The 23,040-nt window shown below is 41.0% G+C and overlaps 1 protein-coding gene across 6 annotated transcripts in view; it reads left to right on the top strand.

Moving 5' to 3' along the window:
* Positions 1-23,040, top strand: part of TULP4 (TUB like protein 4) — a 154,983-nt gene that overhangs the window by 112,924 nt on the left and 19,019 nt on the right. For 5 of the 6 annotated variants that reach the window (XM_069852083.1, XM_069852078.1, XM_069852079.1 and 2 more), the window contains 7 exons: positions 3,163-3,343; positions 5,529-5,663; positions 9,697-9,863; positions 10,689-10,724; positions 19,401-19,625; positions 21,459-21,693; positions 22,193-22,337. In XM_069852083.1, the coding sequence (XP_069708184.1) occupies positions 3,163-3,343; positions 5,529-5,663; positions 9,697-9,863; positions 10,689-10,724; positions 19,401-19,625; positions 21,459-21,693; positions 22,193-22,337 (1,124 nt within the window). The remainder of the gene's footprint in view (positions 1-3,162; positions 3,344-5,528; positions 5,664-9,696; positions 9,864-10,688; positions 10,725-19,400; positions 19,626-21,458; positions 21,694-22,192; positions 22,338-23,040) is intronic. The other variant, XM_069852084.1, reaches the window with a different exon arrangement.

Here is a 23,040-nt window from a genome sequence, read left to right as displayed (position 1 = left end):
TCAAAAGAATTAGCTTAAGGTTGAGATGAGACTGAACTCTGGGTGATGAATCCCAAGATTTTATTCCTATTCATTTATAAAGTGTTTCTACAGGATTTTTGGAGGCAGAACTCTTTTACTGCTATTTTTTTAAACAACAGAGTGTTTCACCTCCTCTGGCTGGGTATTTTGCAGCTGTAAAACCATTAGGAGACTTGTGGAAAACTAATCTATAGAGTAGGCTGAAAGTGCTGTGAGAAGCTAGCAATGACAGCCGGTAGGATTTGAGCTTTGTAGAAGTTTGTTTCTTAGAGATCTGAACAAGAGTGGTTTTGTTCTGAAAATAGAGATAGAAAGTGGTTGTGCACTGATTACTTGTGTAAAAGCAGCTGAAATAATGAACAGTGGGAAAGGAAATGGGATGATACAAGTGGAATAAGAGTAGAATGAAGAGCCGAAAGGGAAGGCAGTGTGAGGTGAACAAAGCTTGAGTTTCTTGCTTTTATATTTAAGAACAGTAATCTGAGGCTTGTAGCAAACTTTAGCTGCTGTTTGAACTCAAGCAGCTATGTAACACAAAAGTATTTGTAACGTGTAATGATTACAATAAAGGAAGTCAGATGCTGTTTTTTCATTGGTTCTGCTAACGTGTAATAATTCCGTTCATTTTCGTAAGATTTGAATGACTTCACTGAAGTTCCTCCGATAAAATGCTCTTCTAGTTTACAACCTTCTGTGTTTCCTGATCATCATCTTGATGATAGAAAAAAATTTAATACTATTTACTTTTGACCGAGACCTTTGAAGCCACACTCTCTTTTGGAAGCTTCCAAAAGTGCAACCATGACAATTGCTTCCTAGGTGAGTACTATTGTGTGAGTCTGGTATAATACACGGTTTGAATCCTGCAAGTCTGGCACGACATCTCAGAAGGAAGGCAAAAAGGAAGACCTCTCACAGTGGAGTGATTGGAAGCTTTGAACAACAGGGGCATCCTAAGTAGGCTATGATGCTTCAGCTGAGAAAAGAGATGACTAAGGATCAGGTAATTAAGGTCTATAAAATTGTGACCAGTGTTGAGAATGTAAGTAGCGAACGATTATTCTTTATTTCTTCTAGTGTTAAGGGGTAAAGGTTAGCAAATGAGATTATCACTTATCAAAGAAGGGGGAGTATTTTTTTGCCAGAATGTGCAGGTGAGGTGCCTGCTCAGTGCATTCTGTTCTTTTACTCTTCCTCAAACACTTGACAACTGCTAGAGGTAGGATGTAAGGCTAGAAGAGTTTTGTATCTGGGCATATAGTTGGTAGAATCTTAAATTTACAAGCACTGGAAACAGGTGGTAGATAGAAGGTAGATACAAGTTGATGAGTGCCTTTAAACTTGCTTTAAAACATATTTGCCTTGTAGGGTATGATGTGATAGCAGCAGCAGCCTTGGCTAATGCATTTTTCGTTTTGTGGATTTAGTGGTCCTTATTTCCTTGTCATAGAATGGTTTGGGTTAAAGATCATCCAGTTCCAACCCCCCTGCCATGGGCAGGGACGCCTCTCACCAGATCAGTCTGCTTGAGGCCCCATCCAGCCTGGCCCTGAACACCTTCAGGGATGGGGCAGCCACAGCTTCCCTGGGCAACCTGTGCCAGGGCCTCACCACCCTCACTGTGAAGAAATTCCTCCTTATGTCTAGTCTAAACCTGATCTCTCCAATTTAAAGCCATTCCCACTCCTCCTATGCATGCCTTTGTAAAAGGTCCCTCCCCAGCTTTCTTGTAGGCCCCCTTCAGGTACTAAAAGATTGCTGTAAGCTCTCCCTGGAGCCTTCTCTTCTCCAGGCTGCACAATCCCAATTCTCTCAGCCTGTCCTTTTAGTAGAGGTGCTTCAACCCTCTAATCATCTTTGTGACCCTCCCGTAGACCCGTTCCAACAGGTCCACGTCCTTCTTATGTTGAGGATTCCAGAACTGGACACAATGCTCCAGATCAGGTCTCACAAGAGTGGATTAGATGGGGAGAATCCCCTCCCTCGCCCTGCTGTCCATGCCCGTGTTGAAGGATATGGTTGGCCTTCTGGGTTGCAAGCACACATCGGTGGTTCATGTCGTGCTTCTCATCAGCCAGCACCCTCAAGTTTTTCTCTGCAGGGCAGCTCTCCATCACGTTGTCCCCTATCCGTGGGTTGTCCCGACCGAGGTGTAGGACCTCGCACTTGGCCTTGTTGAGCCTCACAAGGTTCACGCAGATCCAGTTCTCCAGCTTGTCTAGGTCTGTCTGGATGACAACCTGCCCTGGTGTGACAATTGCACCACTCAGCTTGGAGTCCTCTGCAAACTTGCTGAAGGTGCACAATGATGCTTTTCTATAATTCATCGAATATGCAAGTTCTTAACTTGCTTAAAGCCTCAAGACAGGAAATGCTTCTAAAAGAGAAAATGTAGCTTCCAGTCAGTCTGACCAGTCAGCTCACATTGGTATGGAGTAGTTTAGGGCAAGAAAAAAAAACCTGTGTTACCCATTTTGTATTTTAAATGATAAGTAGAAGCTCTTTCATCTCTTCCTGAATGTGCAAAATATTGTCTTCCTCTTGGGCTATAACAGTCTACTTCCAGTTGACTAATAATGTATCTTTCTTTTATCTCTGTTGTTGGAAGACGTTCTTGTACCTTCTCACAGCTCATCAGCTAAATAACTGACCCTCCTTAATTCAGCTTTCAGTTTCACACAAGCTGCTTGAAATCTATGCTGAGAACTTGCTTTTTGTCTGCTGTGCCTTTTGATAGTGTTATGACTGATGCATACCTTGGTTTCTGCCACCAAGTTTAGAAGTTTCTGTATAATCCAAGAATGTCACAGGATCTCTGCTAGCCCTTCTGCCAGCTCATTTTGGTCCTAGTAATGACCAACTTCAATTAAAGTGCAGTAGCTCATATTAAAGTGAACAAAATGCACCACGAAACATTACTTGCTTACAGATTTTAGGAACTTACTTCTGGAACTTGATGCTTTGACTTTATTCTTTATGTACATTGTTGGCTGAAGATGTCTTATCGGGGCACCATTTCACACCCCCAACTGCTTTGCTTTCAATTTATTTCCAGCATAGCTAGTTAATTCCAGGATGTGTTTGAAGGAGGATCCAGTGGCTGATGTTTGGTGGGACTGAGGGCCATTCTGTTCTTTTCAGGTACTGTTTGGCACTGCCGATGGACAGGTTATCGTCATGGACTGCCATGGCCGAATGCTGGCCCATGTGCTCCTTCACGAGTCAGATGGCATCCTCAGCATGTCCTGGAACTACCCCAGCTTCCTGGTGGAGGACAGCAGTGAGAGCGACACGGACTCCGACGACTATTCCCCGCCACAAGGTAGTGTGCACATCCTTCTGATTCAGCTGTGCAAGCGCTCTCAAAGATGTCTTGAACATCAGGGAGTTGTCATACTGTACTAATACAGCACGATGGCCACAGTTTGAAGCTGATGGAGACCAAAAGAGGGTGCATTCCTGTGGAGGCAGCGTGGGGGATGAAGCAGAGGGCTGGTACACTAGAGTGCATTCATCACCAGCTTTGCCACCAGCCTCGCTGTGTGGCTTGCTGCAGGTCCTACATTATCTGCACTGCTCTGCCTCCACTTGCACATGTGAGATAACACGCAAAGCTCAAAATTTTTCATGATACTTAGTGAAAAATGCTAGATAGAGGCATATCAGGTTTCCCTGAGAAGCAGTTGTGATGTATTGCAGAGGTTCATATGTGTGGAACTAGCCAGAGTGCAGTCACAGAAGTTAAGGAATTCATGTGATTGAATAGATTCATGTGAAAAGACACCAGTACTAGACGTAGTAAGTACTGAAAGTACTACATTTTTAATTTTATCTCTGTTTCTTAGGTTTTCTTTAATTTTCATCGTTATAGTCCTGACATAAAGAGCTCAATAAATTCTGTAGGAGGATTGGGAATTAAAATGTCTCCTGCATTTACACAGGGTAGAAGAAGGCTGACTGGAGCTGTCTGGGATTATTATTTCCCATTCTTTGGAGCACACTGCCAGTTTGACAATCAGGAAGAAATCTTTCCCTCCCCTTAAGTATAAATAAAACTCATTGGATGAAATATTTTGGTTTCAAACTCTTTAGTTATTAATAGCAAAGACATAGGAGGCCCAGGCATCCATGCAGAGTCAGCCCTGTCCTTCTTATTCAAGTAATGCTATTACTTATTTTTGAAGCTTTTGATTAGTCTGTAACATATAGGTAAGCTGTTTCTGTGTCAGAGAACAACATTAAATAGGGCTTTTATTGGTTTTTTTTGAAATAGCAACGTTCTAGTTGGAAGATGGTGAAGTTGCAGAGTACACAGATGAGAACTTAAATGATCTGAATGTGCTAGCTTTTTCTGAGTCAATTGGGGAGTGGGTGGACTTGTTACAAGCCTATTTTAATGATTACCCAAACATGATATATTTTCTTTAGAGCAGGTGCAGCATAAACCTCTCAAAGGTAGCAAGCCTTTGAGTCACACAGATGTGCAGGGAGGACTAGAAATTTGATGGGTTTTTCTTATCAGATTACGTACACACAGAGATGCTAATTCCTAGGCATCTTTCTCCAAAATGCATTTTGATCAGCTTGCCTACAAGTTCAGGAAGCAATACCACTCCTAACTGGCTGTGCCACTTTTGTTGACTGAAAAGATGCTGGTTGGGCCTCGAGAGGCACTTTATCCGGGGCCATCAGCTTCTCTTGTCAGAAATTGTAAACAAACAAACAAACAAAAAAAGAGTTGAACAGTGAATGCTACAAATGGTGATATTGGTCATGAATTATTTGAACAAGGGCATTTTAGAGAATGCTGAAAAAACAAACCCAGAGGAATAGAGAGTTTGCAGAGATGTTTTTTAAAGCTAAGTGTTCCATTTGGGTTCACCTCTAACTTTGAGTGCATTGAATCCTGTTATGCAGGATGGCAGGTAAGTTTTCATGCTGCTATCTAGCTCTAAACAGAATACCGTAATTTGTGAAAGGTCAATACATTATCTTAGAAGTTCTTATAATGTCTCTATAGGACTCCAGGATGAGTCCCCAGCACTTGCCCAGGAGGAAGTGTATGTAACAAATAGGTTTTAATGTGAATAGGTTTTTTTATTACACTGGTTTTCAATTTGGGTCCCAAGGAAGCCTTCTAAAGCATTAATTTTTGATTTGTGGCTGCTTTGGGGAGTTGACAGTGGAGAAAGATTGAAAACCACCACTGTGTAACATCTGCATAAATAAATAGTATAAATAAATAAATAGTATATGCATAAATCACTTTGTGAATTTTTACTGCAGTGTATACAAAGTAAGAACAATGGGATTTCACAAAAGCAGACAAACTAACTAGCTAAGCATATTTTGCTTTTGCCCATAGATATTGCAGAAATCAGCAGGTGAGAGTGTGAGGCTTGGAACCACTCCTGACAGCACTAGGCTGAAGTACAGGACATTTCAGTCTGGTTGTAATTACTTCTGGTTGCTTGCTTTTTGCTCACTCCAGAGCCTTGTTTTTGCAGATGGACCAGCTGCGTATCCAGTCCCGGTGCAGAACACCAAGCCACTACTTACTGTCAGCTTCACGTCAGGAGACATCAGTTTAATGAACAATTATGACGACTTGTCTCCTACTATCATCCGCTCAGGGTTGAAAGGTACAAAGTGAAGCCATTTCAGCCTCTTCCTGTGCCCATTTTTTTCTTGTATTTTTAATGATGCGTGCGTAGGTTATGTTTTTGCAGCTGTCTTTCCTATCCCAGAAGCAGTTGGCTGCTCTTATTGCTATTTCCAGCAGTGACACCTGCTGGTGCAAAAGCAGCACTTGGCTGCTTGTTTCTGTGTCTGAAAAAAATGTTTAAATTTTGAGATTGTGTTTTTGTGGTAGTTTTGTAGAGCAAGTTGATCTATTTGCCGTTTTTCATCTGAGTGTGCTAATACGTTTATGCTGTTTTGTGTGAATGCCCCTGCTATGTAACACTTCCTTTACATCTTTAATTCACAAGGTCTTTTCCCATGCTTTTGGTAACTAAGTATGAATCGCAATGCTCCTTTGACTCCCACAGATTTTGAAAACTTGCTAGAATTATTAATTATCAAGAAGCAAGTTACTCTGAGAGAAGTAAATTTCCACTGATTAATTACTATGCATCTTGCTAAGTGATGAGGGTGAATGTTTGTAGGATAAATATTCCCCATAAAATCTGTAATTTACATTGAAATTTTTGCTCCTATTACCTATCTAAGAAGTTCCTTACTTTGCCAGCACTCTCAGTACAAATTACAGTGCTTTGCCTGGAGAGTTTTAATTCACTATGTCACATAAGCACATATTTAAATATAGGTTCCATTGATTCTTTTGCATCTCTGCAGGTAAATTAGTTTTGTTACATGAAAAAAAACCAAACAAAAAAAAGCCGTTGGAGCAAACTCTTAGCTGTTTTGTAACAGTGGGATATTTTTGGTGAAAAGTTGTCATAACATAGCCCAATAGTTCTTGGATGTTCCAGTATGTAGGGTAGTCTTAGAAGGTAAAAAAATAACCTCTGAGGTTTCTTTTCCATACCTGCTGCCACCTGTGCCAACTCAAGAAATGCATGGCTGGCAAAAGGGAGCATCATGACTCAGCCTTATGACCCAGAAAACTTCTTCAGCGGAAAGTATACCTGAAGTCTGGGAAACTGGAAACAACTTAGAGACACTGTTGTGATATCCACCAATGCCTAGCATTCTACAGAATTACAGTAAATGGGATAGGGAGCAGTGTTGAGTTGTCATCTAGTCTACCTTTCAGCGGGAAACAGTAGAAGAAACAAACCCAGTTTTCTTCTCTGTTTAGAGTTGCAGGGCTTTATCTTGCTGAGGTTGTTTGTCCTAGTTCCCTTTCCCCACTGACTTTCACCAATGGGAAAAAGATCTCTTAATTACATCACCATCCTCTAGCAAAATATTAATGTTCAAGCTAGAGTAGAAATACTTCTAGGAATTGTAAACTGGACTGCCTCATGGACACCAGTAGATGAACAGCGTGCAACATCTTGCTGGACTGGTGGTGTGAGTGTGACAGAAGGGTGACTGGGATATCACTGCCTGTTGTTTTGAAGTGTTGCGCAGTGGAAAGTATGTTACTTATAATTTTATATAGATATGTACTTTCTTATCAACATTTTTTTAAGTGACTGTCATTTTATAGGTCTTTATTATGTGCAAAATCACCCAGCTCCAGGGTCTCTGTCCTCTCAAGCCGATTGGTATTCTGCTGAGAGTGGATGGTCTGCAAGTCTTAATTAATGTATTTTGGTTTGAAATCCCCAAGTATTGCTTTGTGGTCTCTGCAGCAGATGTCCTTGTCTTTATGGGCTCCTGTAGGCTATTCAATGTATTTATAGAGCAAGCATCTATAAAACTATTCCAAATGCTGTTCTTCTAGCTTTGCAGAGCTCTCATTTTACTGGGAATATTCATATTAAATTGATGTAGAAAAACTTTCACTGTTGGACGAGAGTTTGATTACCCAAATAAAAGTTCTTCTTTTCATCCAGCTTGAAGACTTCTGGAAGTTTTGTCAGTTCTAGTGGAGGTCCTGAACTGTTCAGCGATATCCTTTTATTTTTTTTTTAATGATTTTTAACTCAGTGATTCTTAGTACACTGCTATCTGCAGAACTGCTGAACTGCATCTACTAGTTGTGCCAGTTAGCTACAACTGCTACCCACAGATCTAGTGCACATTTAGAGTGTTCTCTATTAAAGCTTTGCTGATACATGTGCCTGTAGTGGCTGGCAAGTAGTTTGGAGGGATGATTCTGATCCACTGATTCACGTGCAGACGTTACTCTAGATGAAACTTCTGTCTGATTTCTAATCACTGTGCTTGTGCTGATACCTTGTTATCAGTTGAGTGATTTTACATCAAGGTTCAGTAATAGCTGAAGACCCTGTTTGCCATGCAAACGTGCTGTAGAGCCACACTGTCCCGGGGGAAATCTGCAGCCCACATCCAGCCCTTTATGGCCTTTGCAGCAGCCTAATTCTAGGATTTTTGAAAAAGCTGCTGGACACAGTAATAGCTCCTCTTTCTCTTGGTATGGGGATCAACTGTAAGTTTTACCTGAAAACATGTATCCAAGGAGACTGTTTTTTCACTTTGATAGTTGGGTAGTTAATCTGGTTACCAAAAATGGAGTTGATGAGCTTGCCTCATTGATTTCTAACCTGCGTATTACTAAACTTTCTGGGAAAGAGGAATGAAATCCCATTCTAGGTTAATTAAGAGAGTTGAGGACTAAGAGAAAATAAGAGGAAAACTATGCCTACCTATGGAAAAATTATCTTGAGAAGCATGCGTCTTGCTTCTGATATGTACAGAAGCATAATTCCCATGAGAAATATCACAGAGTTGAAATAATACAAAACCATATTAAAGTGCACATAAAAGTCCCTGAAAATGACAAGTTGACAACTTGAAACAATTTTGAGATCCTCCCTGCCAACTCTTATTTCTCTCCTGCTTCTTCATTTGAAGACAGCTTCTCGCCCACAAATGTCTTCAAAAGGCTCTTGGCAGATTGAGCATCCCAGAGCACGAAAGTTTTGTTGTTACCTTCGCTTTGTCTCAGCACAAAATAGCTGCCTTTAACCTCTGGCTTAAGAGTAAAAAGGTTTAAAGGCTAGCTCAGTATCTACTTATCTACATGCAAATCTACCTCTGAAACACAAGCAGGAACACAAAATACTGGTCTAGTGTTCTTGTTGCAGAGTGACAAAGAGCTGGAGGATGTAAGGGTTTGAAATTAGCACCCCCAAATTAAGTTGTGGGAGTTCCTCATCTGAGGTGCCTGCAGAAGTAACATATGTATATTCATATCCCATTTACATGACAGACTAAGCAATCCTTATGTGCTTCTGGCAATCTGCAAGACAGAGGAGTAGATTTTCACAAGTCATGTCTCAGAAGAAAGCCAGTAACATGAAGGCCATCTGTATTTATGGACAAAAATCTAAAAGTTTGGTTTTGTATTAAAATTTACCTCTAGTTTGAGTGTCACTAGAAGTTATACTCATAACCTGTGAGAACATGAGACATTGCCAAATATGGTGCTTTTTTGCACTGTCAGCCTTTCCACGCAAATATTCTTTTCTGTGCTAATACTCTTGAGGTTCTTTTTTTCACAGAATCATAGAATAGTTTGGGTTGGAAAGGACCTTAAAGATCATCTAGTTTTACCCACCCTGCCATGGGCAGGGACACCTCCCACTAGATCAGGCTGCCCAAGGCCCAGCCTGGCCTTGAACACCTCCAGGGATGGGGCAGCCACAACCTTTTCATTTATGCATTAACTTAATTGCAGTTGCTTACCGCAGAGATGTGCATAGGATCGTCCATATCAGTTTTAACATCTCTAATAAATTCTTGTACTTAGGAGCAACTTCTGTTTGCATTCTAGAGTCACCAGAGAGAGAGAAAGATGAATGTTTTTTACGCGTTTCTTTCAATTTAGAAAATAGACTCAACTCTCAGAAGTGCATATGTGGCATATTTGCAACTATTTCAGTCAAAGGATTTAGGTTTCTAAGTACTTAAGTAACCTTTGAGAGCATTAAGTAGCTGTTCAAATCATTCTGCAGCATCCAGAAAAGCTGTTCCTACTGATTCTAATGTGATTTTTGCAAACTGTCTTTGCGATTTCAGATGTGGTGGTACAGTGGTGTACACAAGGAGACCTTCTTGCAGTAGCAGGCATGGAGAAGCAAAACCAGCTGGTTGACCTCAGCAATGGTTCCCTGTTGAAAAGCGCACTTGTCAAGTTCTACAACGTGCGTGGGGAACATATCTACACTCTGGAGACACCTGTACAGGTAGGAGATATTTTTAAAATCAGTTCTCAATGCTTTGCTGACATGCTTTTCCCACATCAGTTCTTTGGCATAGACCTGCAAGGAGAAAAGATTTACAAAATGTCCTGAATATGGTCTAAAATACAATATAGATAAATAATCATTGTTTGCATTAAGGTAGACGTCCAAGAGCGCATCTGATTCTAAGGCCCATTGTGCTAGGTAGTGTGCAAATATATAAAGAGAAATGTTTTGTTTCCCAAACCCATTAAGCCATGAACGGACAAGAAAGAAATAGGAAATTCTGTTGTTTTACAGATAAAAGACTGAGGAGAAAAAAAAAAATAGATAACCTGCTTGATGTAGCAGAGCCAAGAACTGGACAGAAATATTTCAAGTCCAGTGTCATAACTGCCAAATTATTCCCTTTGTTATTGCTGTAGTTTTCTAATGTACAGTCACTGGATATAATGCAATATTTTACTTCTTACGGCATCAGATGGAGAAGGATGAATCAGCAAATCTTGTTTCTGTTCCCACCTTCTGTACAGACTTCCACTGTAACCTCAGTCGTGTTACTTGACAAGTAAATGTCAACACATGGTCTGTGTGCTGTTGAGAAGCACAGCATGCTTCAGAGGTCTAATCTTTCAGAACGCATCTGAATGTCACTCTACTGTTTATTTCATTTTCTGCATAACAGGGCTGACTCATCTGATTTCTGATGCTTACTAGTGAAAATTTATTTATTTATAACAGCTTTGAAATCTAAAAGAGAAAGAAAATACTGTAAATATATTTACTTGTGATTAGTGATGATACCATTTATTATCGTTTATTTTACAGTACCCTGATCTGGGATGGATACAAAAGGATGACGTAGTTAACCAGCTACTAAGTTTTTGTGTTTGCTTTTATTTAGCATTAACCTGTGCTTATTAACATTAGCACTCTAATTTAGATAGATTTCCTTAGTTTTGTAATATATAGTATTCTCTAAAGCCAATTTAAATAAGTACAGTGACATCTAATGCTGATTTAGGTATCTAAAGGACTTACCGGTAGACACATCTTTATTGTCTTAAGCATAGCCCTTTCAGCAAAGTAGCACAGCCCATTCCTCTCTGGATCAGTACTGGAGAAAACTTATTTATACCAGTGTTTCTTATTCCCAGACTAGGTAAAAAACAAACCTCATTCTGTTACGTCAGTACCAGAATACTGTATGTCCATGTTAGCTGTTGAACCAGTGTAACACACTGGTTGTGAAATCCAGTTGTGGTTTAAGCAGTGGAACTGATGAGGTCAGGTTGCCTTAAGGGATGTGTGTGTGCAGGCTCATGTCTTGCTGTTCCCTCCTAACTTTGTTTCCAATCACTACAAATGCCTTCATTTCCTCTAACTCTCCCTATATCCCATCAACTTCTTTTCACATTTTCAACTCTTCTTTCTGTTCTACTTAGTCAGCTGGGAGAAAGTACGTATTGTGGCTGTCATGAGGGCTAATTATTCTGCCATTATATGATTATTTAAAGGACAACTGGCAGGTCATACTGAACAAGTAACTGCCAAGTTCATACTGCCGTATTTCTCATATTGAAAATATTAACATGAGCCTCTGCTCTTTACAGCTGCTAATTTTCACTGAAATTGCAGCATTTTAACATCAACTGTTAGAGGAGGGCCAGAGGACGGCCACAAAGATGATCTGAGGGCTGGAGCACTTTCCATACAAGGACAGGCTGAGAGCGTTCACAGAATCACAAGTTTGGAAAAGACCCACTGGATCGTCAAGTCCAACCATTCTATCAACCACTCAACCATGCCCCTCAGCACCTCATCCACTCGTCTTGTAAACACCTCCAGGGAAGGTGATTCAACCACCTCCCTGGGCAGCCTGTTCCAGTGCCCAATGACCCTTTCTGTGAAAAATTTTTTTCTGATGTCCAGCCTGAACCTTCCCTGGTGGAGCTTGAAGCCATTCCCTCTTGTCCTGTCCCCTGTCACTTGGGAGAAGAGGCCATCACCTTCCTCTCTACAACCTCCTTTCAGGTGGTTGTAGAGAGCAATGAGGTCTCCCCTCAGCCTCCTTTTCTCCAGGCTAAACAACCCCAGCTCTCTCAGCCGCTCCTCGTAAGACCCGTTCTCCAGCTCCCTCACCAGCTTTGTTGCTCTTCTCTGGACTCGTTCCAGAGCCTCAACATCCTTCTTGTGGTGAGGGGCCCAGAACTGAACACAGGATTCGAGGAGCGGTCTCACCAGTGCCGAGTACAGAGGGAGAATAACCTCCCTGGACCTGCTGGTCACGCCGTTTCTGATACAAGCCAAGTTGCCATTGGCCTTCTTGGCCACCTGGGCACACTGCTGGCTCATGTTCAGACAGCTGTTGACCAACACCCCCAGGTCCTTCTCCTCCAGGCAGCTTTCTAGCCAGACTTCTCCTTTATGATTCTATGTATTTGAATGCTAGTCTAATGGTGTTACCAGCTAAGTGACAGGTATGCTAGAATGTTGCGAAGTATTTGGTTTACTAATAAAACCAGATAAAAACTAGTTTCAAAAAAAACTACTAGTAACTTCAGTTATTCTGGGTCTCTACTCCAAAGGTGTATATGCAAAGATGACAGAGTGAATCAGTGGTCTGTGTAATTTGTCTGATGACAGATTCATCAGAGTAGATTCAGTAGTTTTCTGTACCGTGACAGTCAGCCTTCTAATGGGATTTTATAAAATTCACATCTGATTATTGAAGAAAAGAACTGGAGAAAAGAAAATCATTTCCTGGTCTCCAACTGTTCTGCTAAAACTGTTTCTTGTGAAGCGAGCAAATATGTGAGCGTAAAGCCCTAGAAAGGGAAATCACAGTTGTTTAGAAGTATCCAGATCTACGAGTAGCTGTGTATGAAAAAGAATGTTCATAAGCACAGTGATACGGTTAGTGTAGTGTAACAGTCTCCCTTGTTCCTTGCTCTGGGGCTTCAGCCTGCCACCCTGCCATGCTGCAAGAATGTATTTGCAGATTATAATGGAAAGAGCTGAAAAAATATTAGTGTGGGTTGGGCAAATGTTTAATTTCTGCTACACAGAATCAAACTGCTTTGAACCTTGAAAGAATGGTTGGACTTGATGATCTGGTGGGTCTCTTCCAACCTGGTGATTCTATGATTCTATGAATGACGAAAAAATTTCATAAGGGACTTCAGAAAAGCACAACAGACCTTTATCTTACTGGAAGCGACTACATGAAGATCAATGTGACTTCAGAGACTTGATTTGATAAATGAAAAGCATGTCTTATTTATTTTATAAATAATCAGCATGTCTTAAAGACCGTTGATCAGCTGATAGCCATTCAGAAACATACATCATCATTTTCTGTAAAACTTAGCTCTTGCTACGCTTGTCTTTGTGTACACAAACACCAACCTGCTGAACAAAAAATATATCCAGTTCTTTTAGCCAGCAGTTTTTTCATGGTCCTACTTTTTCAGAATTTAAAAACATGATTGCAACAGCAGGCTTCCTTGGTGCTTATAGTTTTTTACTGGAAGAATGTTAATTTCTTACATTATTTTTTAAATCTTTATAACCTTCCTCTGGCTTCAAGCAGGGATGAGAATAATCAACTCGTTTAAGACTGTTTTAGAGTCTTGTTAAAATTGTTTACTGGAAATGCTGTAACCCAGTTCTGTCATTTCAGAATTCCTCATCTGATGTGCAGACTGGTCTTTATTATATCGGCTAAGTATGCCTGCTGTTTATACCTCTCTTCTGAGTGGATTCAGCTTCTTCATATTTTCCTATTTGAACATTGAACACAGAAGTCTCCTGCAGGATCACTTCAAAATTACCAAACTGAGAGGCTGAGAGAGTTGGGCTTGTTCAGCCTGGAAAAAGCTCCACCTTATAGTGACCTTCCAGTACCTGAAGGGGCTGCAGGAAAGGTGGGGAAGGACTGTTTACAGGTGTTTGCAGTGATAGGACTAGGGGCAATGGCTATAAACTGGAGAGGGAATGATTTAGACTAGACATAAGGAGGAATTTCTTCACCAGGACAGTGGTAAGGCACTGGCCCAGGTTGCCCAGGGAAGCTGTGGCTGCCCCATCCCTGGAGGTGTTCAAGGCCAGGTTGGATGGGGCCTTGGGCAGCCTGGGCTGCTGGGAGATGTCCCTGCCCGTGGCAGGGGGTTGGAACTAGATGATCTTTGAGGTCCCTTCCAACCCAAACTACTCTATGATTCTGACTACCATTTTTCTCAAACTTGTGGAATTATTCTGTCTGATATTTTAAAGCTGTGGCTTATATTTTGATTCCTTCTTTGCTTTTTATAATTTTTTTTCCTGTATGTCCCAGAGAGGACTGAGGAACAAGAATGTGGATTTAGAAACCCTGATGCTGATCTCTTTTATACACCTATAATCCTAGAGTAAATTTGCATTATCTTATGATTTTATACCATGGTAAGATGGGTATAAGAACAGATTAAACCTCAGGTTCAGTGAAGAAGTTTAAGAGTAAACTGAGCCCTGCATGTTCCAAAATCAGCAGTATCGGCAAGAAGATGAGGTGCAGAAAAACTGTAATCACAGTTTTATCAGTGTAATATTTTTAAATGCTAATTCAAAGTGATGTGCTGAAGGCTAAATCTTTCTGTGAGGGGTTTCTGGGAGTCTTTGAGAAGAAGGCCTACTTGCTCTAAATCTGGTGCTGTTAGCAGCAGCCTTCACAGCATTTCACGGGCTGCTCCTTTACTGGAAACATCCTGGCATCTGAATGGATAAATTTAAGATTATATGATCCTGCAGAAGCCTGGTAATTGTGTAAAAGCTCTTTTACTAACACCTTAGAAGGAGGGTGCAATTTTAGGTTAAATTTGGATCAAAAGGCTTTGAGAGAAGAGGCCACCATTTATGTTACTCGGCTGAGCTCACCTTGCTTACTTTGTCTTCATTTATTTCACATAGAGTGTTCAGGTTTGTTATTTCTGAATTGACATTGCCTTTCATTTATATTGCCTGAAACTAATCCTATTTACTTGTTATTGGATGACAACAAAGCTTCAAGAAGAGATTGTTTTCTTACAGAAGGAGAAAGAAAAGCAGCAGTTTAGAGCTAGCTGATGAAACTTTCTTTGGAATATCAATAAGGAACTTGATATTTTCCATGTAGGTCTTAAGATCGTCTCTTGATTGCTGCAGAAATGGCTCATGATCAGGACTGGAAAAGGAGACACTTGTCTAAGCAGAGACTCATTCTGTTAAAATGAAATCTCATAGTTGTCTTGAAATCTAAAAAAATATAATATATTACTGTAGAAACAGGTTATAAGGAACATCTGCAAATCAAATAAGAATTTGCTGCATGAAAAATCTCATAAAGCCACAGCAGGGTAGTTTCTGACCACCTCATAGTCTTTATTGCTTTTATTGCTGTCAATGTTTACTCGTTAGTATTATTCCTGCTGTAAACGTGGGGAACAGAAGAATGAAGCAGCAACTCTCCAGCAGCTATCCAGTACAAAGATATGCACACACAAATCACAAGAGCCGGGTGGGCACTGCAGCTGTTGCACCTTCCAGCTTGTGTCTGAGGAAAGCAGAGGGAAAAATGTAGCCTCCGCATCAGCGGTCGGAAGTGAGAGAAAGCAGGCAACATTTGTCAGTTTTACTTACACATGCCATTCACTAGATACTATTTTGTAGTTGGGTTTTTTCTCCTGAGAAAAATCCTGCTTATTACTGGACTTTCTGCCCTGGAATAATATTTTTATTTCATTACCAGTGGGACTCCTAATGCCAGCAGACAAGGGATCAGTGCAAGAAGCAGGCAAGCCCTGTGGCTTAGGATTTCTGAGCTCAAGGCAGGCGGCAAGAATCAGCTTGAACAGTATTTTCATTGACTGAACTGCACACAAGCAATGAAAGTTTTATAAATTATGTTCTTTCCCATAAGAGAGACAGCTGAGTGTCTTAGGAGCAGTCACAAAGTCTGAGCAGGAATATCCATTCCCACGTGCTTTTCTAAAGGGAGTTGACATCCTAGCTGAGGATACAGATTTGAGTAGATGTAGCTGGCTTTCAGGCCCACTTTGAAAAAAATGGCAAAAGAGTTCCTTGTTGGCCATTATTTGAGGTGTGTTTTCAGTCAATATTTCTTCTAATAAAACATCTCATTTTTTTGCCTTTTCACCAATTACTTCGTATATATAATTGTTTGTATTTAAACCCTGGGATTCATTCAGGTATTTACAGTTTATGCTGAGATTTCTGAAAACCTGATGGGATTTTTATGTGCAGAGTGAGATTAGAAATTATTACTGAGCATTATATTTGTAGCTGTATTTTCTTGTTCCTAGCAGAAACAAACAAGTGTGCAAACATGGAAAATAAAATTCTTCCGTGCTAGAATCTGCCTGTTCATTTTCTAACAGGTGCAATATGAGTATCAACAATTCTTTTCCTTCTTTTTTTTTTGCTAAAACAATTCAAAGAGAGGAGCAATAATTTGCATTGGACTTTGGAGTTCTTTTCTTTTTCCTCAGCAGTGTTTGGAAGAAAGGCTGTGGCCAGCTCATAACTGACTTGTTGCAGTAATTGATTCATATCCTTGTCCTTCAAGTGAAAGAATGGGAAGCATGGTTATTGAAAAATATTATTGGAGCAGTACATTTAAAGGTCAGGTCAGATCTGGCATTTGGGTGATCTTTTATTTCTCCAAGTCTGTTATTTTCCCCAAAGTGCATCTTAAGTCTTAGCCCTTCATCATAAATGAAGAGTTGCCGGATATTCAGCTTGAACTGCACTCAGGGCTGACTGTTCCATAGCAAAGGAAGCCAATGTATGTCAGGGGAATCAGTGAGCAAAGACAAATCAGTATGGTACAAGCACTCTTGACAAGACTGAAAATATTAACACAAATGCATGTGAGATGTGGGGAGAGATAAAATATGCAAGTGGAAGAGTAGAAATGTCATAATTTACAATCAATACAACATATGGGTTGCATTTAAACATGCACTCACTCACATTGTTTGCATAAAAGTACATTACAGGCTATAAGGGAATGAGACCTTCAGAAGTTTAGAAGGTGGCTGAACTATGGCTGCGTGTTGGGAAACTATGGTGAAATCATGCAATGAGGCAGTGTCTTTTAACTTCTGACTTTCTGCTCTTCCCCAGCTCCACAGTGCTGCATTGCCAAGGTCCCACCCAGCATTTCAGAGCGTATGAAATGCCTATTCCTTGGAAATATGTTTAAGGTTGCAAAGGTTCTTGCATTGGTGCTGCCTGCACCTCTGCTGTTCTCTGCATGCAGTGGTAACCTGAGGAGGAAAGTGGTTTCATTTGACTGTATGTGGATGAACAGAGGCCTATCTGGGTTATAACAGCTGCAAGACTAGACTTTGTGGTAGGGCTATCTGAGCGTGCTGTACTGGATTATGATAGCTGGGATATTGGTCTTTTCTTTTGGCATTAAACTCTGTCCAGTAAATAAACATTTATGTATGAAGTCACATACTTGTTTTCTCCTTTACCATACTTACAGGTAAGCTTTAGTTGATACAAGGTGAACAGAGGGGTGTTGTTTGCATCCCACAGTAATGCTCAGGCAGATAGTTCTGCCTGTGCAGGGTTTCAGCACCTGAGTTGTGTTGGTGCCTTTTCAATTGCACTTATTTTGCAATCAGCTTGAACTGTCTCGTTACTACCAGACAGTGTGAGGGCTGAGCCACACTCTCAGTTCATGAAAATACCAATCAGTAAGGGATACTTTTTGTGATCTCTTGTTAAATTTAAGGCTCTGTTCCACAGATATGGTTATGATGAGTCATATAATAATTATTGATGATACACAAAGGATTTTTCTATCCTTTTGAAGTTCTCCACTACAAACTGCCTTTAGCAATTACAGTGAAAATCCCAAGGTTCACATGTTGCTGCTTTCCATTTGCATATCAGTCAGCCTGAAGGTTTGTGCCTCCATGGAAGTGTGTGTGTGTGTGGTGGTGCCTAGATGTAATGCGAGTGAAGCTTCTTCATTCCTCCCACATTAAAACCAATATTTTCCTTGAAATCTGAATCTAGAATAAGATGACAGCGCAGGTAAGATCTTTTCTCTAAAGCGGTTTTTTAATCCAACCCTTTATCTTGATGGTAGACATCGATACAGTGCTGTGCAGCTGTATTTTGCTTTGCATCATTGACATAAAAACATCTTGTCCTAGTTTCTCACCTTTAAGCATCTTGAATTTTTAACTGAAGGGAAAGCTTTTTTCCCCAGACTAGATTAGTAAATCTGGGCTGATCTAACCTAGGTATCTGGTAGCCACGTTACTAGAAGGGACTGAGTAGAAGTTACTACTGATGGTGCCTTGATTCTTATCTTCTGTATAGTTTTTTCTTGTATGGTGCATCTTGTGAAGAACAAAGATATTCTGAAGAAATTCTTACCTTCCAGTAAATACAGTTCATCATTTAGAAGAAAAACCTATTTGCTTAAACTTTTGAGTGTCAAGGATTGTGGAAAGAAGGGAGCCCATCACAGGAAGGAACAGACCTTTTGTAGTTCACTGATTACAGCCTGCTGCACGGTATTCTTCATGGAGTGATAGTTTCCTCTTTACCTTGTGTTGTTTATTTGTATAGAGATAGCACCTATGGGATTGAAATTCCATACAGTATGTGTACATGTGCAAGTACAGATGCTTTGTAATGCAGAAAGCAAGAGATGACGGGTGGATGCAGCTAACACTCGTTAAGAGCAAAAGTAATAGCAATAGGATTGTAAGAGTTCACAGTAGGCTGGTGCTTTACATGGAAAAGATGGGGTTTAGAAGAGAGTTTAGAGAGCTTCTTGCAAGCACAACTCAGTATTTTCACATGAGCTCTTAATGCTCGTGCAGCAGGAAGTAATGTCCAAAACAGCATTTGAGTTGTTTATTGCTATTCTGCTCCATGCTCTCACACTTGGAACCGGTCACCCCTGACTCTTTCTGGTTTTACTGTCATGAATTTAGGCGTTTGTGAGTGTAGACAAGCAGAAGACAAAAGGCCATTCTCCATTTTGTTCCTGGTGCTCCTTCATAGTTCACTTCCTCTGGGAATAGCTCAAAAGAGACACCGTGCAGCAGCAAACTCAGTACAAGACAAGACAGTGTCGTTGGGCGTATAATTTACCTTTTCATTTGTAAAATGTGAGCCGTTGCCAGTGCATGAGGATTGATTAGATGACTGAAGAGATTTTCTGGTTTCCTGCTTTTTAACACTGTGTGACTCTAAAGTCGCTGACTGTGTCCAGGTGATGAATTTGCTAGACAGTTCTTTGTGTGGAGAGCTTTAAGTCTTGAGAGTAAAAATTACTGTATAAACATTGACTGCTACAACAGATCATTTCAAGTGTTCACATTTTCCCTTTTTATAGGCAAGTTTGTACTTCTAAGTTTCTAGAAGACTTAGGGTAAAATGATCGATGCTGATTTCATGTGATCGCTTGCTGTGCAACTGTCTTGGAGAAAGTACACGATCTTTTAAAGTTGTATCCTTTTCCTCTCCATGCAGCGTCCCATCATCTCAATCTGTTGGGGTCACAGGGATTCGCGCCTGCTGATGGCTTCTGGACCTGCATTATATGTTGTCAGAGTTGAGCACAGGGTCTCCAGTCTGCAGCTGCTGTGTCAGCAGACCATTGCTAGCTGCCTGCGGGATGACAAGGATATCAGCAAACTGACCCTTCCCCCTCGGCTCTGCTCATACCTCACCACTGCCTTTATACCAACAATCAAGGTAAAAGGAAAGAAACTGCTGTGAAGAAGAGGAAAGAGTTGCTTGATTTCCCCCCTCCATGATCCTCCTAAGTGGCAATGGATGAGATATTTTATCTATCATAATTATATTTATAATAATTATAATTTTAAAAGCCTGATAAAGGGCTATTCCTGTCCTCTTCAAGAGTGCAGTGATCCATTTGCTACTTATTAATATCTAAAGAGAGATGTCACACATGCTGATCAACATTATTCCATGAGGATGGCCTTTCCAAGGGTAAAATATGCTGGTGACTCCCAGAGACCTCTGATGAGCCTCATACTGATGATAATACTGTATCACAATTATAGGAGAGATTCATAGGGGCAAAACTTTTGCCTCCCTACTTGTTACATGAGTCCTTATATTACCAGGAAAGCTATACGTAAGACCTGTGGGTGCCCAGATATTTCTGCTGACAGTGAGTTACGCTAACCTTACTATTCCAATTGTGTTCTGCGAAAATGAACCAGATCATATGCCCTTTCCTGTACCTCAAGCAGTCATCTGCTCAGTCCCTTTGTTTCGTGGTTACACTCAGAATTTCCAGACTATTTATCACAACCTGTAAGCCAGAGCATTAGCTGGTAAATGCCCTATGTTCAAACATACATTTTGTTTTAAGTATTTTTTGCGTTACAGCATTCTCTTGAGTCGGTTTCAGGTCCTTGTTTAAACTTGCTAGAACATCTAATTTGAAGTCAGTGGAGTTGGCCTAGCTTAAATGAGAATGAATTATGCCTGTAAAATAATAATTCAGCCCAGTTCCATTTGGGTGCTGCTAATCAGGGCAATTTGTGCAACTGTAAAACGTTCCATTTGCCAGAGAAGAATAAAGGCCTTGCTGTAGCCATAACTCCTCAATCTCCAAAGATGCATTTAACAGACCAGTGGGTCTCAGTTCTTCCTAGAATGCCTCTGTCTCCCCTGTTGTCCCAGAGCCACCCCTGTGCGTCTCCAGAGCTTCGGTGACGCTTGGCTGTTACAGAAGGCAGGGGAGGGGAAGGGATGGGATGAAGGCAGCTGTTGGCTGCAGCAGGGCTGAGAGCAATGCTGAGGATCTGGGGGGTGAGAGGTGGCACAGGGACACACTATTGCCAACAACCCTTTTCTCACCTCCTAGAGGGGATGCTGGGTAGGCAGTATTTGTGTCACACGGGCTATATTGTCCTAGACAAAAACAATCCAACTGTTTCAGAACTGAGCTCTTTATGGATTAACACAGTGTACTGGCAAGCAGGGCAAAGTTACCCACTCTGAGATTTGTGCTTGTATTTCTCTACGTTGCACACAAATAGGCCCTCAGCAAAGATGGTCACATGCCTGGAAGTGATGCAAGAGGTACAAGCTTCTTCCAGAGCTGATGTCATTGTAGCCTAGTGGCATAGCATATGCTAGTACTAACTAAAAATGGGAACCTGAGTCACCAAGTTCACTTGGAGGGCCAGCAAGAGGCAAGATACTCCGAGACCACATTTACCCAGGTTAGAAGAGAAATTTGTGATAGAGCTGGGACTTGAATACAGGTTTGTTGTTTAATTCAGTGCTCTAACCACAGGCCCAACCTTCCTCTTCGGTGTAACTAGTTTTAGTTTTCTGTTTACATCTGGCTTTGACCTAACTAAATAATACACAGCCACTCTGCCTTGCATGCAGGTCCAGCATAACTCACACAGTAACCTGTACTAATTTTGACCTGCCAAGCTAGATCTGGATTCAAATTCAATTAGTTGTGTTGAGATTAAGTCACCACAGAAAAAAAAACTAATAACCTATAGGAAACTTTCTCTTTCCTTCCTTCATTTAATTAAGCCTCCTATCCCAGACCCAAACAATATGAGAGATTTTGTCAGCTACCCAACAGCTGGTAATGAACGGCTTCACTGCACGATGAAGCGGACAGAAGATGACCCAGAAGTCGGCGGTCCATGTTATACTCTGTACCTGGAATACCTTGGGGGACTGGTGCCCATCCTGAAAGGACGTCGGATCAGCAAGTTGCGGCCAGAGTTTGTCATCATGGATCCTAAAACAGATGGAAAAGCAGGTCGAATAGAATTGTTGCTCTCTATAAAAAGACTATTTAGAACGACTCTGGATAGTAATTCCTCGATGGTTAAAGAAAATCCACGTATGCAATGTGGAAGGTGGCATCTGATTATTTCTTTTCTGATGCATAAAAGTCTCTAGCATGACCTAGCCTTAAGCCTATGAAATTATATCATGCTGTCTTCTGTTTTACAAAAAGAAGCTTCTTGTATTTTGGATAGTGGGGAATAGATTGCTAATTAAGATAAAATGTTCTGTAGTCTCAATTTTTAAGTCAGTTGAGTGCTGTTCACCCCTCTGAGTCATGTTCACTTGAGTTAGAACCATTGGAAATTCAGAGTTTATACTAGACAGGGTGAAAACCAGTTAACTAGCTCTGCATAGTTTTATCTCAGCTGCTGCCTGTGGATCAGATTTATGCTTCTGATTATTGCTAGCTGTAGCTCATATAAGTTTTCGAAAGCAGTGCTTATATTTTCTGGGGTCTCTCTTGACAGATGAAATCTACGGGAACAGCTTGATTTCCACAGTCATTGACAGCTGCAATTGCTCCGACTCCAGCGATATTGAACTGAGTGATGATTGGGCAGCAAAGAAATCGCCCAAAATCAGTCGAGCTAGCAAATCACCCAAACTCCCCAGGTAACCATTTCTTGGATAGTTCTTCTCTTACACCAGGTTTATCCCTTCCCTTCTTTACCTTCCTCCTGCCCCTTTCGCCCTCCTCTTCGCTCATAAAATTGAAAGCAAGGTAGGTTTTTGGGCAGATAGGAGTCTTCTGGAGGAGTGGGGTCTTCTACAGTGTGCAGTGGGCTCATCTCAGGGTCTGACATCCAGGTAGACTTTGGGGAAGGTTCTGGGGTAAAAGGTAATGGGAAACAATAGGGCACTACTTCTCATCAAGCAGTCCCACAGAAAGAATTCTCCCAGTGCTGCCTCTGCCGCAGGTAAACTCTTGGCACCAGAGGATCTATTTCGTTCTTCAGACAATCTCTGGTTTTGCCTCCTCTGTGCTTAGGTCCCTGGTCTAGTTAAAACCTTTTATTTCTTCAGGGGTATTTTCAAATAGGTGGCACTGCTGCTGTGGTGATCTTCCAAGGGACCCTCAACAAAAAAATCCTCCTAAATACTAGGTTGAGGAGCTTCTGTAATGATATGCAAAATAAGCTTACTATTCATGTGGTTTCTTTTGTACCAAGTCTTAATTGCATTCATTATGTATGTAGACGGAACCCTCCACCTGCACAAAGCCCCCCTGATGTCTGTCATGCTCCTCATTGGCACTGACATCTATCTGCCAGCTTCATGTTATGGGATTGAGGCCCTGATGCCTCCTACATACAGC

The sequence above is a fragment of the Phaenicophaeus curvirostris genome, chromosome 2 (assembly GCF_032191515.1).
Source record: "Phaenicophaeus curvirostris isolate KB17595 chromosome 2, BPBGC_Pcur_1.0, whole genome shotgun sequence".
NCBI lineage: Eukaryota > Metazoa > Chordata > Aves > Cuculiformes > Cuculidae > Phaenicophaeus > Phaenicophaeus curvirostris.
Note: the sequence above shows the minus strand (reverse complement) of the source record. Positions and strands in the feature narration are given on the sequence as shown.